At 45.1% G+C, this 17,627-nt stretch overlaps 1 protein-coding gene across 2 annotated transcripts in view; it reads left to right on the forward strand.

Annotated features, from left to right (window-relative positions):
- Positions 1-3,165: 3,165 nt before the first annotated feature.
- Positions 3,166-17,627, forward strand: part of RAB37 (RAB37, member RAS oncogene family) — a 53,763-nt gene continuing 39,301 nt past the window's right edge. Inside the window, exon 1 of one of the 2 annotated variants that reach the window (XM_036222415.1) lies at positions 3,166-3,436. In XM_036222415.1, coding sequence (XP_036078308.1) covers positions 3,365-3,436 — 72 coding nt within the window. In that variant the 5' untranslated portion in view covers positions 3,166-3,364. The remainder of the gene's footprint in view (positions 3,437-17,627) is intronic. The other variant, XM_036222417.1, reaches the window with a different exon arrangement.

Consider the following 17,627-nt stretch of genomic DNA (forward strand, 5'->3'; position numbering starts at 1 on the left):
TCGTGACAAATGTACAAATGATAATGGTAGGGAAAACTGGGTGTGGGATACACAAGAACTCTCTGTATTATTTGTGCAACTCTTCCATAAACGTAAAATAACTCTAAAGTAAAGAGATTCTTTTTTAAGTATATATGATAAAGGTTGGGGGGGCGGAAAGAGGAAGAGAAGTGAAAGGAAGGGTAGTGAAATTCTTTATCTCGCATCTTGAGAAATAGAAAGTTACGATCTACAGTTAATGAAGCAAGAAATAGAGGTTTAATTCTGTTACATGAAATTGTAGAGTCGACTAGTGAGACAGCAGAAAAGAACGGCGCCCCTCCGTGGAGAAGGATGAGCAGAGGGAATACAGGGACACAAGTCAGCAGAAATATCTGGGGTCGATAAAAACAAAAATTGGCATTATAAGAAGTAAATATAGGAGAAGCTAAAAAGTAATTGTCTTAGAGGAGAAGGGCCAGAGGTAGGGAGGAAATGTCATATACTCCCTTCTATGCCATTTTATTTTCTGACTATTACATTTATTACTTTGATTGAAATTTTCCAAATGCAGTGAAAAAAAAAAAGGTCTTTAACTGAGTTAGTTTCCATCATGACAGATATGGAAATGGAACCCACCAAAGGTGATTTTCAAAGGACTGAAATCGTCTATATAAAAAAGTAAATGACTACTCGTAAGAATCCCACATATCAGGGAGATGCTGACAGAGATTAATTTCTCAGGGAGGACGTAACCTACCATTAAGACAAAAATGTGGATTATAAACCACAAATATAAAGGGAAAGCTGTAAATGAACCCATATAACTCAACACTGTTGATGACTGGGTCACATTTTAATGACACATCCTCTAAAGAATATCTATTTTCCTTTACTTTAATTGTTTTCTCAACAATATGCCTTCTGATATCCTCTGCTGGTTACTACCTCCTCATGCTCAGCCTAGACTTAAAGATTAAAAACTTTAAAATAGTTGAAGAGAAGCATAAATAAAGTTAATCATTAAAAAACAATCTGTAGAATATAAAGCGGTCTTTATGACATAAAGAATTAATGTCCTTACTCTGTAAAAAGGTTTTATAAATCAATAAGAAAAAGATAAACATGTTTATTCCTGGCTCTTAATCCACACAGCAGCGAGAGCAGTGTCTTTAAAACCCAGATTTTGCTATGTCACTTGCCACTTCCCCACTGAAAGTCCTTTAACGGCTTCACATTGCTCTTAGAATAAAGTCCAAAACGCGACATGGCCTTCGTGATCTGGTTCTCACCTACTTCTCTGAACTTTCCTCTCACCGTCTCTCTCTTTTCCCTCTCTGGACTGCAGCCGGCCTTGCCACCATTAAGTTTCGCACATGCTCATTGCTTTGCCACCGCCCCTACCCCCACCTCTCACCCCCCGACCCCCACCATCACCACCTCCACCGCCACCTTCACATGACTGGTATTCACTCTTGCCCCAGCAGCTTAAACACCATTTCTCAAGCAAATCTTCCAGCATCAACTGCAGATTGGTTGAGACTTGCCATGTGCTCTTTATAACCCTCAAGGGAATGGATGAAATCACTTTTCTGAACCTTCAGATCTCAGAAATAGACCCCGAGAAGCGATGACCCTTCCCAGGAACGTGAGATTGAAGGCAAAGCAGCCACTGGCCTCTGGAACCTTCTTATCTATATAACAATCAGGGATGGTGGAGAAGCTCAGGAGAAAGTTCTGATGAGAGTTTCTCCTAAGCTGTTGGTCCTTAACTTTTTTTGAATAGACAAATTTGAAAATGTAATGAAATCTATGAGACTTCTTTCCCAAAAGAAGATGCACATAAGCAAAACCTTTGTTACCATTTTCAATGTTTCACAGTTCCCCTAAAGTCCATGTATTCACCTCACGTTAAAGAACCCCAGCTATGGGCCTAGCAAAAATGTCATACACACAATGATACAAACGTACTGTTTCCCTGGTTTTTTTCATTTAATGAATATTTGTAGAGTATCTATAGTATAGAGATTCTAGTAATAATAATAATAACACCTTATAAATGAAATTTGCTTCATGGTTTAAAAGAAAATAAATATTTTCACATAATTGTCTCATTTACTATTCATAAAAGCCCAGGTGAGGTAGGCATGCATTGCTCCACCTATTTTACAGGTGACTGAGGAATGCCAGAGAACAGCCAAAAAGGAATTGAAATCCAATTAATATTGGCTCCAATCATTGGTAGTGATAGAACTTGTGTCTAGTGAGGTAGCTGCCCACCAGGGTCATTATATGAAGATAACTTCTTCTGAGGCCATATTCTCAGCCCAAATTCCCAAGGCGGTCAGCCTCATGCTCTCCAAGTCCTGCTGGCAATGCCACCCCGAAAATCGGTGGTCCCAGCAGCAGGATTTGTCAGGTGTTTAGGGGAGTAGCCAGAGTTCCCCATCCCTTTGCCCATAGAACACACTAGCATCTTTTGATTTCCTAATATATGTCAAGCATTATTCTAGGTTTCTTGCATGAACTAACTCATTAAATCCTCAGAACAACATAATGAGGTAGGTTCTATTATTATCTCCATTTTGTGGACACTAAGAGAACGTTAAGAAACTTGTCCAAAGTTACCGAACTAATAATTTTCAGAACCACGATCTGAACCTTGGAGCCTGTGCTCTTAAACAACATCATTCTGCCTCTCTCAAGTCAATTATTCTTATGGGGTTCTATGCATCCTAGACAGTGTAATTTAAGCTCTGGACCCTCTCCCTAGGAACATCGAGTTAAGCAGAGTTTTGCAGAGCCATCAGGGACCCCTAAAGCCCATCATCTATCCATCTCGGGCTTGAGAAGTCGCTATTTGTCTCATACATACTGGAGGGAACTGTCCAGGGAGAAAAGAGAAGCGATGCCAGCAGGACTTCGCCTCTGCAGATTCAGGAGGAGAGCCGAGCTAGCTACGTGCTGTGACAGGGACACTCCGTTCACTGAAAAGCAGGAACCGTGAGCTCCCGGGACCGCAATGCCCTGAGAACGCAGCCGTGTCCCTGGCGCCTGCGGAGACTAGTAGCTGAATGAGATACGCACAGACCACTGACTAGACAGAAATCTTGTGTCCTGGAATCATAAGACAAGAGACTCAGAGCGGACAGGAGCGGGGCCGGCGGGTGTCACAGAGACGGTGTCGCTGTCCCTGGTGCTGAAACTCAGCGGTCGTGGAGGGGGTGGCCGCTGCGGGGAGCTGTCCAGTGCTGAACCTGGATCCGGCCCCGGCACGCAGAGCTTAGACCAGAGGCTGCCGCACCCAGAGGAGCCGGGACTGAGCTTGTGGGAGCGCTGACGCAGAACGCTGGGAGAGAGGGAAGCAACGAGCTCCAAGCCGGGCATGGACCTGCAGAGACTCGACTCCTACCAGGGGGGAGCTGGCCCTGACTTCAACGAGCACGTCCTGCATAAGGTAAGATCTCCTCCAGCCGCCCTCCCCCATCCCGACGCTGGGAGAAGGCGCCGTCACCAGGTGTTCTCTCAGTCCCCCTGACTTGGCTTTGGGACTTAAAAAGAAACCAGCCCATATCTGTGAGCCCGGGGAACTCTTTCTGTTTGATCCTGTTTACTGCTCAAAACAGACGCGCGAACTGGGGGAGAGTCCGCCCCCAGAGGCTCGGATTGCCCGGAGCTTCGTTCGTTCATTTAAATCACCCGTGTCCCTTTCCCATTCACTCCCTTCTGCCTCTCATCCATTTGAACTCCTGTGTAACCCTTGAGGGAAGCTGTGTTCATCCTCCCACCCGAGCTCCAATCCCATGAGGTCTGGTAGTTGTGGTCAAAGACCTGAATTCCTGGTCACATTGGCTAAAATTAGACATAGAAATGATCTGCAGCAGAAATAAAACTGTTGTTTTCAAATGATGCTCCCTCGTGACTCCAGAAAGCTGCCCTCCAGCCTCGATTCACTCACGGCCTCCTGAAAGCGTCTGCTTATTTCTCACTCATTCGTTGCTTCCCTCATTCAAGTTTCTTATGCAACTCGATCCTTAGCAATGTCGGTCTCCTCTTGAAGTGATTGTTGGGGAAAGTAGCAGCCTGGCTCTAAGCAGCACTTTGTAATCTAAAATCCATTGCTTTGAAAGAAACAGAATCTTATATTTGCCATAAGAAGTCATTATTGTTCCTCATCACTTTCTCTGCTGTCCTCATTTGGCCCTTACATTTTCTACTTTGCTAATATCTGTTTATTTGTTAGTCCCCTGAGAGGCTGTGCATTGTCTTATACTTGGGGGGGGGGGGTCTTTGATCAAAATGTCACTCTGAAAATTCCATAAATGCAAGCTTTGAAATAATCCAATTCACCCTCTTCCCTTGTTACATGGTTTATATTTGAGGAAACTGAAGTTCAAAGAGGCAAAGTGACTTGTCCAAGAAAACAAGGTAGAAAACAGCAGAGCTGGTACTAAAAGCCAAGATTTACAACTCCAAGTCTAATATTCTTTCTTCTATACAAGTGTGGTCCATACATCAGCAGCATTAGCATTACCTGGGCTTGTTAGGAATGTGAGATCTCAGGCTCTACCCCAGATCTGCTGCATCTGAGTATCTGTAATTTCCCAAGATCCCTAGGAAACAAATATGCACATTGAGGTTTCAGATGCACAGCCCTGTGTCATGCTGGCTACTTCTGACACAAAGAAAAGAAGCTCAACTACTGGAGGAAGCAGGTCTGAACATCTGAATAGTCCATGTGACTTCTCCAGGTCTCCGAACCCTTAGGTGATAGAAGATGAGAAAAATGTATAACAACTGCCCCAGTCTGGAAGTTTTAAAACCATTACAGTTTGAAGTTAACTAGTATTAGATCTGTGTGTTTTGAGGTTGTGAATCAAGCAAAGGAACATAATTACAAATCAATTACCAAAGCATTCCAGCGATTCAATATATGGGCCTCTCCGGTTTAAACCATCTTATAAAGATTAGATGAATGATTTAAGACTTGGAGGTCAAAGTTTTCAAATTATTAATCAAGTGTGGTCACTCCTACCTCAATTACCGACACATGAAATGTAGGATATAGCCCACGAGAACTTTCACTTCCTTTGGGTTTATTGATCACCAAATTGGGAGAAAGCCTGTTCCTATAAGTTCTACTCTATTGGAAGACAAATATCTACTTACTGCTAATAAATTATCAGTTTTTTCAGCTTGGTTGTGAGCATATTGAGAGCAGAAGGTAGCTTAAGCCTTTTGTGGTACCCAGCGGAGTGACATGTGTGTGTAGAAAGTTTTCCTTTCCCTATAATGCTGTTCACTTCCTCCTAATGTTATTTTATTATTGTTCATGACTTTTTATTGTGATCCACTTAAAAATTTATTGGTAAACAGGCAGAGTATCAACATATTTGTCTTATTTTTAAGTTTTCTATATAGTAGAGACCAAGGAATTCCTGCTGGTTCATTAGAACACATTGGCCACAGGTTGCAGATTTCCCTCTAACATTAGTTGCCAGAAAGAAGGATTTTTTTTTAAGTAAACTTTCTATCGAAGTATAACAAATACAAGAAAAGCTCAAATCATACATGTATTCCCTGATGGATTATCACAAAGTGAGCGCCTCTGTGCAACCACTACCAAAATAAAGAGCTAGAATCTTGCCGGCTTCCCAGAAACCCCCCTTCCCCCCCTCCCCACACACACACTCTCCCCCTTCTCCTCCCTGGGGGTTACCATTATGGAGGGGGGACTTCATGTTTTGACAGGGAACTTTGACAGGTTCTGTGTTGGATAGTCCTAGAAACTTGCTAGAAAAGAGACATTGCCGTATGATGAAAAGAAACTCTAGGCTTGGAATCAGGCAGACCGCGACGTGACTTTGAACAACATCTGTGAGCCCTTATCTATGAAAGAGAAATAATAATACTTGGATTATTGTTTTTGAGTGAAGATGTTAGCTAATGTAATATTATTTGTTTGCTTGTTTCTCTGGCATTTAACAAATAGTGGTAGTCTTAAGGGCACACACCTCAGCCTCCAGAGCAGCTTCAATAGGTATCACGATGGACCTCACTTAAAATGATCAAACTTTGTGAGAAAGAACAGCAGCTTCATACACATAAACATCTGCGCGTGTGCACGCACACACACACACACACACACACACACGCACACACACACACTTCACAGGCATGGTCCCAGAGGATCAAGTTCGCACACCCACTTATACAAAGGTCATGACTCCTGTGGGAACATCCCCACTCTGATTTCGCAAGTCGAATATTTCCCTTCTCTGGGAGGCGAGGTATGTGATACAATGAGATCTCTCCTTAAAATTCACTTACATGGAAAACACATGTCAAATATCATCAGCCTTGGATGGCATTTGCACTTCAGCTAGCCCCAAGAGTTGGATGCTGACCCAAATGAGTCTGAGCAACTCTTAGAATATTCCTGGAGTGTGGGCTGGAAGCTGAGACTGCTGGGAAACACTCGGCTCATCTATCACATGCTTGGAGTTTTTAAATAGAGTTGCTGTTGTGCTCACAAATCTGAATATTTTATGCAGCTAAATGATTTAAAACATGGGAGCAACTTTCCTGCTCTTTTCCTCGGAGGTCTCCCAGCCCTCTCTTCTGCCAGTACAGTCTCGAGAGCCATGAAGGGCAGCAGTGGGAGTAAGGGGCTCAGGAACGGCCCACGTGTTGGGTTCTCGCTGGGCCAGGGTCTGACCGTGAGCTCTGGAACACGAAGCACAGAGAAGGGACAGTTTTCGCTCCAGATGTTAGGGAATCGGGACAAAGGGACTTCCGTGCAAGAGCTCACTTCCGGATTCACCCTCACCGGTGCTCTAATGAGCACCCATGTGCCAAGAGGGGAAAACAATTCCTAAGTCAGTCTCCTCCGTCGCATCTCAGAAAGCCCGGCAACCAGGGGACAGAAAGATGTCGACTGTCCATCCATTCATCCAGGGCTTGGTCCTCGTTCGAATAAATTATTGGGGAGATAAGGAACAAAGGTCCCTGTCCCACAAGCAATTTTCGTTTCCTCTGACTCTGCCCTAACACCAGAAAGGCAAACGGGTCATCTCTGCTACTCCCCTTCCTCTCTGGCATCTGTCTTTCATTTCCCTCTTCTTCTGCTCATCTCATGGTTTCCACATCCCCCACTGGTCCATGTGCCTCATCTAGTCCTTCAGCAAACACATACTGAGCATTTCCTGAGTGTAAGATACTTTGCTAGGCATTATAAGGAACACACACACACACCTTCAATAAGCTCATGGCCTGTAAGACATGCACACAAATTGCCCTAATACTGTGTAGTCTCAGAAGTTCCCTAAGGAAGGTAAAGGATGATACAGTGAAATAACACAGTTGCTCTGACCTCACTTTGAGGCCAGACTCTTTCTCTCACATGCCCCTGATTGAGAGTTAATATCTGGGTGAGATAGGGGTCCACACACCAGCCAGCTGCCTTCCCCCACAGGGCTGTCGCCCACTGATCCTAGAGAAGCCTCTGGATTCAATGGCATTTTCCTTCCCAGAAAATTTTACCAGGGGAAACAAATCAACCCCGCAAAGGGCCATATGCTCAATTCTGTCTTTCTCTACCATTCTTTATCTTTCAGGAGCTTCTCTCTCTCTCTCTCTCTCTCTCTCTCTCTCTCTCTCTCTCTCTCTCTTAATTAAATGATGTTAATGGAACACAAATTTGTGGTCAAAAACTCTGATTCTACAAAAAAAATCTGAATTCTAAAGGTGAAGAGATTTGACTTTCAAAGTGAGTCTATCATACCTCAATACAGTGAGTGGTTTGTTTGTTTGTGTTTAGAGAAAAATGTATATAAAACCAAAATGAGAACACTAGTTCAATTCTTGCCAGATTTCCATCCTCAGCTCAGGAAAAAACAAGAAAGCCAAAAAAAAAAAAAAAAAAGTGATCTGCCCCACTCCCCGTAGAATGTTTTCATTATCTTGTTTTCCTCTCTTGCTTGCTTTGGAGACTTTTGGATAAATAAATGAAGTGTGAGTTGCATCACACTTGATGATTGCTGATTTGTGGGTCACGCCCAGCACCCAGGGCAGACAGCTGGCATGGGGTGTGGTGCTGGCTGGTTCTCTTGGACAACCTTAGCAGGAAATGATGGTGATTCAGTCCAACGTCTCAAAGTCATTTTCCAAATTCTTCAGGCTTCCCTCTCCAAGCACTCGTCCCTCTAATTTAGAGTCCCTGGGAACTTTCGTGAGAAAAATATCTGAAACTCACTAATGTTTGTGTACTAATGTTTCCTCTTATAAGCTGTTCTGGGGAAGGGCTCTGACTTCCTTCATTTTCGGGTCAGGAAACCCAGCCTTGCTGGAAGTAAACAACCAGAGGTGATCACCAGGCTGGGGAATTGTGGAACGGACATTCGAAGTGGCTCTAAATTTATCCCAGCATGCTCCTTGTTTCCATCCTCCCCTTCTCAGGCAAGAGACGCTGTCCCTGGAGACTGCAAGTGAGAGTGGAGATCGCAGCTCCTTTGCTAACTTGCAGAGCACTCAGGCAATGCCCTTTCCCAGCTGGGAGCAGCCCTTGACCATCCTCCCACCAGCCAACTGGAGGTTTTCTGGGGCCAAATGAGAGAGCTCCAAACCTGCAGCAAACAACAGATCTGGAAAGCTTAATCCCTAGCTCACTGCACCACTTAAAGCCTCTCCAGACCTCGCCCTGTTCCTGAAGGTAGCAATGTCCAAAGTGGTGCAGTGGAAATAATATAATTGTTGAAAGGAGCAGAGCTCAAGAATTCCCCTAGCAAGCGATTCCTATTTTCCTGACCTTGATACCAAACTCTGCTCCCTCCCTCTGATTTGCATTTCTGCTTATTAGCAAACAGCTTTTACCCATCCTTGTGGGGATGTAATTTAACAATTTGTGCTTCTGCAAATTCCACTGATATGCTTTTAGATGTCTTGAACCAAGTCGTGGTTAAGCTTGCTTTCTATTCCTCTGCCCCTGACTGCCATCAACACCACACACCACACACACACACACACACTCTCTCTCTCTCTCTCTCTCTCTCTCTCTCTCTCTCTCTCTCTCTCTCTCTCTCCCTCCCTCTCTCTCTCCTCCTCTCACAAGCTATGGGCAGGGCCAGTGATAACACGTTCTTGCTCTCTGTCCCTCCTTCTCCTCTTTTGTTGTTTTCAAGGTAAAGCAAACCTCTTCTTTCCTCCTCATCCTCCCTCTGCCATTCGAATTTTGTACCCATACCACTGCCCAGCAACTCTACTTATTACAAAGCAGATCTGCCATTTATCAGAGCAAAACCCTCAGGGGACAGTCAGGAACTGATAGCACCTGCTTCTTCCGGCCCCTCCCTACCTCACACTGAGAAGCCCTTAGCCTTTGGCAGGGAACGAAGCTGCAGGTGCACTCAGCCCAGGTGAGGCAGATGCCCCCTGCCGCCCCTCAGGAACTTCCTCCTTCAGTGCGTGGGGGAGGGGGGAGCAGTCTAAAACTTTCGTCCTTTTTAAAAATTTAAATATAGTTGGTATACAACAATATTATTATATTAGTTCAGGTACAACATAGTGATTAGGGTATTATGCTGGGTGAAATAAATCAGCCAAAAAAAAGACAAACCTTCGTCTTTATCTGGATTCTTCTCCCTCTCCCAGGTCCCCTTCTCAAGTTTCAGTAAGTTACGAACTGAGAAGTATTAACAATCATCTCTACACTATAATCTAGAGACACCCAGTGAAACTAATAATTGCTAATAATAAATGATGAAAATAAATACATGGTTCATTTGTGGAGACGTTTACAGCTTACAGAAAACTTTAATATATGCTCTGACGCTTTACACTTACTACATGCTTTTTCCAGTAGACGTTGTTATTAATTCCATAGTACAAAATGGGAAATGGAGGCCAGATGCAGATAAACTAAAATTATTTGTCCAAGGTCACAGCAGGTGACCTTGAATAATGGCAGACTCTTACGTGGCACTTACGTGCCAGGCACTGTTCTAAGCACTTCATATCAACAACCCTATTTTCATCTCACTTTACAAATGAGTAAACTGAGGCACAGAGTCATTAAGAAACTTGCCTAAGGGCACCCAGCTAATAGTGGCAGAGACCAGATTAAAACCCCAGCGAGGCATAGAATCAGGAGAAGACAATGGGCTTTGCTAAGAGGGTCCTAGATTGTCATTGCGTTAGTCCAGTGTGCGACCCCCAGCTCTGCAGGATCAAAGACCTGGATTTACTCCTTCAGGAGTGGCTCCATCTTTCCAAGTAGGCTCGTGTCAATCAAACTCACAAGACTGAAACATTGTCCGAGACGCCAAGCTGCATTGTAATCAGGGGCTTGTTTGCTAAGCATGAAACCTAGAAAAAAAAGAGACTTGGAGCATTCGGATGTTTAATGAACTGAGGCTGATATTAGTTGACAGCAATAGAACGGTGACAGCCTCAGTCTGCAACTCCTATGGTTGTACCCCCATCCTTCGACCCCCCCGGGGCCTCTCCGCCCAGGCCTCTGCCTTTCCCCACTGTATTTAACTGCGACCCAGGTGGGACAGGCACCCATTCTCCCCAGATCTCCGGTTTCCTTCACTCTTTTAGGAACCACTTCCCTTTGAGCCTGAGCATGTCCTAAACTGACCTTGGTCATGGGGAGGGAGGAAAGAGGGGGAGGGACGGACGCTTCCTCTTTATGAGCCTCCATCAGTCACACCTAGAGTTGTCATCTCACATCTCTACCTCACAGCTGTGCCTGTGTCAGGTCCTTGGGGATTTAGGTTTCAGGAGACAGAAATATGAAAGAGAAAAAAAGGTGATTGGGGCCATTTCCTTATATTCCATCACTGCCCTATTTCACTTACTCCCCTTGAAATCAAACATTTCCTGGTAGAGAATTGATTCAATAAGCTTCTGTTGGGCGCCTGAGCACCCAAGAGCAGGACTTCTTCTCCACCCCCAAGGAGTTGAGTCTGGCAGGCTTGGTAGGTCAGCGGGCTGGTACAGAAAGATGACTCGGGCCACATTAGCTTCAGCCTGATGTGACACATGGAAATCAGTGCCCATGATGACTTCTTGAAGGTCAGGAACCTCTCATCTCACATGGTGGGAAGTGGGCCCTTAGGGTAGCTCTCTATCTCTGGCTGCCATGTTCTGAGTCCACACACAGTGGCTAATCAGAAAGGCTGCAATATCCACAGGTCCAGAAGGGGGCCCTACCGCTGAAGGTCAGAATGGCTCTTGGCTCCGAAGACAGGGATCCTTTCAAGTCCGTGACCAAGAAAAAAATGTGGTTCCCCGATACACTTCTGAGAAGTGTCAAGAGCAAAGCCCTGGCCCAAGCATGGCAGTCAGATACAGAGAAGCAAAGCCAGTACCCCTCTCCCCGAACACCTCCAAAGACATGAGCAAAAAAAACATCCGGTCAGACTCAAAACACCGGGGCCCTGCCCTCGGGGGGTGACCGCTTGGCACATGAAGAGAGGCTTGGAAAAGATGGAGGTGAAGGGCCAGGTGAGCTCTGAGCTCACGTCCTCCCAGATCCTCGCTCCTCTACACCAAGAGCCAGGTCTCCTCCAGACCACGGCACAGCGCTGCAAACGCATGAGGAGGCCACAGAGAAGTCCCTGGCCACCACCTGCCTGCCCTATCAGCTGCCTTATTTGTCCCTGTTTGTCTACCACTCGTCCCGTCCACTGTCTGTCTAGTCTGCCACCTGCTCTGCCTACCACTGAGTTTCTTAGAGGAGGAGGCAGCTCATTAGCAAAAAAAAAAAAAAAGAAAGAAAAAAGAAAACAGAGCTTGGGGGTAGCAAAAAATCTGGGCTTTTGTCCCGACTCTGCCATTAGCCAACTGTCCTTCCTTGGTCATTCTATTCAAACAGCCCTCTAGAGTCTGCAGAGCAGGGGCACATAAGTTGTCTCATTTGATTTCCGCAGCACTGAGCATGGGCAGCACAAGCATCATTATTGCTGGTAAAAGGGGAACCCTTATGGTCAGGGCCCTTTGATTGTCGGTAGCAAACCCCACCTTAAACCGTCTGAAGCAAAAAAGAGAATTCATTGGCCTGAGGATGCTGCCCCCTTGGATCTGGGGACTCCAACAAGGGCAGGAGTCTCACTCTCTCTGTCTCTCGTCACGCTGTCCTCTGGCTCAGCCTTATTTACAGGTAGCCTTCTCCTCATGCGGTCACATGATCGTCAGCAGTTCCAGGGTCGCTTCCTCACACTCCTGGTTTCAATTACAGTTCTAAATCCAGTGTTTGTTGGACTGAAATGGGTCACACGCCCACGCCTAAAAGTGGAGTCAGTCCCATCCAAGCCGAGAGCGAAGAGAGTGATTTCCAAGGGAAATGGGGGTGGCGTTAGCAGAGGCTAGTCGCGCAACCCCACAGGTGTTCCCGTGGTAATCCCAGGGGAGGCTGGAATTCCAATATTTTTAAATCTTTAAGGAGAAGTGGCCAAAAAAGACATAAACTGAACTTATCACTCTTGCACCTAAACTGGGCTAGTTGTATCCCACACATGAAGTCATTCAAGCCTAAATAACCAGATGTAGCTTATTCATAACTGGACTTAGGAAATGAACTGCTGTCAGCCTGTAAAGCAACTGGCTCGTTGGGATCATGGAGCCAGACCTCACCCTTTGGGTGGGAGTAGACTTTCCTGTGGAGGAAATAGGTGTCCTAACTCTCAGGCACCCAGAAGAAGGTCAGTGTTGGGGGAGGGGACAAGGACACAGGAAGCGAGGCTCGGGCTGGAAGGAGGGGACACTCGTCCTCCTAGTATTTGGACCAGGGTCAGTTGGTGCAAACACCTGTTTTTTTCCAGCGGGTGTAAGTCATGAGAAGTCACAGCCACACGCAAGCAGAGGATAAGTAAAGCACAAGCCTGCCAAACAAATGCATGGGCCACCTGGGCGGTCGCACAGGGCCCCAGGATTGGTTTACTATTCTTCCATGGCCATCTTAAGAGTCTTGATGATTTTCGTCCAAAGACCTCCTGAAATTCTAGGGCAGCCCTGGTGACAACCTCAGCCTGGCCCAGGACAAACATTGAAACAGAGTCGATGGCCATGGGGAACATTCATTCACACTGCAGATTCGAGACTCTGCCTCCGAAAATAAATAAATAAAAGACTGGCCCCCAGAGCTGCTCAGATGCCACTGGAAAGGAGGCCTGACGCACTGAGTCGCCGTTAATTGGGTCTCGAGAGCAGAGGAGCTCAGCAACATTGTCCTCTGCGGATTTGCCTCCGTCAAAACCCACCTGCAGGAAATCGGTCCCAGGATAGCAAGCCAAGATTGACCGATGCCAGGGCCGTTCCAGGGCAGTATGTTTTCCGCTTTACCTCCACCATCTCTCACATCTGTTCTCGTGACTCATTATATTTTAAGATAAACGCGTCTCTTCTCTCCTGGTTCCGCTTTCACTTGCCATCTGCCAGACAGCATGGTGTTACAGCGGGAAGACGCGGGGCCTCTGAAACTTCGTCCTTCTGCTTTTGTGGCTGATAATTAACCTTGGAAAGGCAATGCGACATTTCGAAATGGTACGCTGCCTGAACTTTCAACTCCTTCCAATGCCTCTGAGTGACAAATCAATCACCAGATCCTTGTAGAACACGAAGGCACGATTGGACGTCGGCGTGTGGTTTGGGGTGGGGAGAAAAGTAATATCAAAGTAGGAAGAGCTGCACAGACTTGTCAATTAAGTACGGAATGCCGCATGATGCAAACCAGTTCATCCGATGACTTCACTAATTAACATCACAGCCAAGGGCTGTGATGGACCCCTAGAGCTACCTTATGCTAACCTATTCCTCCTTGGAAGGAAAAAAAATCAAATAATGAGCTGTGTGGCTTCAGTGACATTTGTAATGTTCCATTTGTTCAGTAGGGTGCCCAGTACCTAGGTGTTTGCTTCATTACCCCTTATAACATACATACGCATTACATAAACATATAGTATGCATCAAATATTTTATGACTTAAAACAAAAAATGAATAAGCTAATGAATGATAGGATTAGCGATATCTGGGTTTGGAAGGCAGTGGGGAGGGATGTGGAAGGCTTCAGAAACTCCCCAGGATGGAATTTTTATTCTGGGACCTGTAGTGAACACGACAGAAGACTTTCCCCCACTCCGCTAAGAGTAGATATTCAACCACGCAAGGGTTCAGAATGTGTCCTCTGTTTCTGACCCTTGGGAAGAGGGACTTACCCCTTCTTTAATTCTGAAACTGTCCTCAGAGTTTCCTGCAGCAAAATCAATGAGTCAGTCACCCTTTCTTGGCACAAGGACCCCGCACCCTCAGGACAGGGCCATGTGAGTTTGAGGTCACAGTGGACTACTCTGGGGAGGGGCTGGTGATGGGCAGGGGGGATCTGAGTGATGGAAGGGGCCCTTTTTCTCCACAGAGGCTGGGTCATGGGGCCCTCATGGGTGACAACTTGAGTCAGCGTCCAGACGCATATGATTACTAGAGGCCTTTAGGGGGATGCTAGACTACACCAGCTGGTACATAGTGGAGAGAATCCACATCAAGGGAACAGTGTGAACAAGATCAATGGCTGCCAATCCTTAGTCCGGGTGTGAGTACCAGCCCTTGACAAAGTATCAATCAATCTGTAGGAGCTTAAGCACACACAACGCAAACCCATATTGGCATAAAGTTACCAACTGCCCTTCCTTGGGAAACATGACCTACTATTCTGACTTGGAGTGCTCAAGTGTCCTTTTTCTAATGAAAATATGGCCGTAACAGATGGTTTAGTAGAAACTTTCTTAATCCCTCTCTTAACCAGTGTCCTGGATCAACCAATACACTTTAGTTTCTTGGAAAAACACACTGACTTCGTGCCCGCGGCAACACGTAGCTTCGTTTCCAGAAGGCCCCTTATTTCTGCTCTCACCCGTTGAGATGCGTGTATAGCAAGAATCAACTGTGTTCGGGCCCAAACTTGTTTAGGCCAGTTATACACATGAATTATAATGATGTCATTTCATTCATTCATCCATAAACCAATCAGTTAAGCATGTGCACAGAAAGGATATTGACCAGTGAAATGAGAGTGTAAACAAAAAAAAAAACCGTTATTTCTGTAAAAACTAAATCGAATGCTTTGGAAAGACTCAAAAAAATGCTGTCTTTTTTTTTTTTTTTTTTGTAATGCTGTCATATTAGGAATGAGTGGGAGAACTGTAATATATTTGGAGTAAAAACATAAAAACGAAAAAAGGGTTTTGCAATCAAATTGCTTCATAAGTGTCCAGAGTGTCTTGCTCAATGTTAGAGAAACTGGAACTAGATACGACCGTGTGTAGTTTATGCAAAAAAAGGCAATGGGCTTCTTCTTTCCACAGACCTCTAAGTAAAAAGGAAAAGAAAAAGAAAAAGAAAAAGAAAAAAGGCTTAGGTCTACACCAAAATACTAGCAAACTGCTATAGATTTAGATATTCTGAGTCATTTAGAGAAAGGATATATCTCTTTTACGATTCCCTGTTTTAACCAGCTTTTTTCAACGAATTGAACTGACCAATGATCAATTCCAATTACATTAGATAGGAGCACACTCACTTGATAAAATCAAAAACTGACCGCTATATCAGTCCCTCCCAGTCTAAAAAATTATCGATACATGAAATCAACTGATTCCAGGAGTCTGTCCCTAAGTGGCCATGAACTCTGTAAGATGTCAGGCAAAGGTAGTCGATAGCTTTACTTCAATCCAACATTTATCTAAGTCATACATGTCAAAGGTTACCAGCCCAGTATACTTTTCTCCCTCAACTAACTCTCAAAAAGGCTCAGTCTTCTGAAAGCCATTAATATGCACGTGATTCTCAAAAGGAGACTGTCCAGACCCTACAATCTTTATTAAATGAAATTGTTAAATATTGATAATTCAAAAGCCAGAGTTGGAGAACCTCGGCAACTTTAGACAGGCAGTAAATTATCAGACACTCGATCAGAACTGAGTGAGTAAATATTCTGGAGTTTGTCTTAACTGAGTATGCTTTGCCAGAAACCATACAGAAAATGGTAAATGTGCCCCTCACCCAGCCATACCTGAACTTTCTCTCTCTTGAAATAAAGGTGTTAGTCCAGCACTCAAAATCTACCTTAGCAAAATATTCATGGAACAGCCGGATATGGCTGAGACAACATCGAGATATCAATCTATAAACACTATGAAACGACTTCCTTTCAAACCCCTTGCATATGTTTGCGTCTCTTCCCCCGCCCTGACCACTTCCCCAGCACTCTCTGAGCTCTGTCTCAGGCTTGAACAAATGGAGCTGGCTTCGAGGTAGGTTCCTGCAATCAGGACCCAAACCCTAAACAACCTGGATGCGTCCTGTGAGGCCCACCGGCCAGAAATCTGCTCTGTCCAGCTATAGAATGGACTGGACGGGTTTTTACAAATGTCGGCATCATCTCTGAGGACATGAAAACATCCCTTTCAGGCAGCCACAAATCCCAATGGATTAAAACATTATATCCAGTGATATAACCTGGTAGACACTTTTTTGAACACTTGACTAAAGCAATTAAAAGTGATCAGAGGGAGTCTGTCTTTCTAAGCTCATTTTTCTTCAGCTCATCCAGACTGCCAGAACCTTCCATTTCTAGCTCCTGTCTATCATCCAGATAAAGGCAGAAGCAACCAGACTCCTCCAGCCAAACCAAACTAAGCTAAATTCTAGTCTTCCCTGTGTTTCCCGATTTGTGTATTAAGTTTCACAGCAGTAATCTTCACTAGTATCTGATTACCAGAAAAGATGAATTCCTTACTATCCAACATAGCCACGTACTTATAGATTCCGTTCAGTGCTGGCTACTTAAAAACTCGGCAATAAAGTCCCTTTATACACAGTAGTAAAAATGGTTCAGTGATGCCCTGGCCCAGAGATTTTTATTTTGACTTTCATTTTATACTTTGACTTGAATTTTGCTCTGCTTTGAGCTTTTCCATTTAAAGATCACTCTGTAGGCACTTCTTGTTCTGTAAACCTCCAAACAGTCTCGCTCTGACCCAGCTAGCATAAGTAACCAGCCTGAGACTATTTAAGCTTGTTTGCACTCTGTAAACTCCCCAGGATGGCAAAGCTCTGAGGTTCTAAGGAATTATTCCGGGAACAGGAACAGAAGCAAAGAGCAGCATGTGCTGGAATGGGCCTGCACCAGGGCCACCTCCCCCAGACACTTGGGGTGTCCGTAGCTGTGAGAAGTTGAGCAACCCCCAGAACACACTGATAACGGCCCACCAAACACTCTCATGGCCACCGCACATGCTAGGGCATTGTTTATGGCCCAGTCGTAGGTCATTTCTTCCCAAGCCATATGTGACTTCTTTCCCTGACACTTCATTCTAGCCCCCACCAAAGAGACCTAAGAAAGGTAATAATAGACCTTTGTCCTCCAGTCGGGGGGGATCATGGCTCTTCACCTCTTCCTTCTTTCAGAGGGAGAGAAAGAACTCTCTTCACGTCACACTTCCAGGAAGTCGGTCCTGAAATGCCTCAGGTTGCCGGGCTGGCCCAGGACCCCCTTCCTAGAATGATGGGCACGGGTGTCTCTGCGCCTGAGAGTTTGCCTTGAGTTCCAAGCCTGAACAACCTGTGTTATTTATTCATTTGGTCAATAAAC

Source organism: Rousettus aegyptiacus, unplaced genomic scaffold, assembly GCF_014176215.1.
Source record: "Rousettus aegyptiacus isolate mRouAeg1 unplaced genomic scaffold, mRouAeg1.p scaffold_m13_p_6, whole genome shotgun sequence".
NCBI classification, from domain to species: domain Eukaryota; kingdom Metazoa; phylum Chordata; class Mammalia; order Chiroptera; family Pteropodidae; genus Rousettus; species Rousettus aegyptiacus.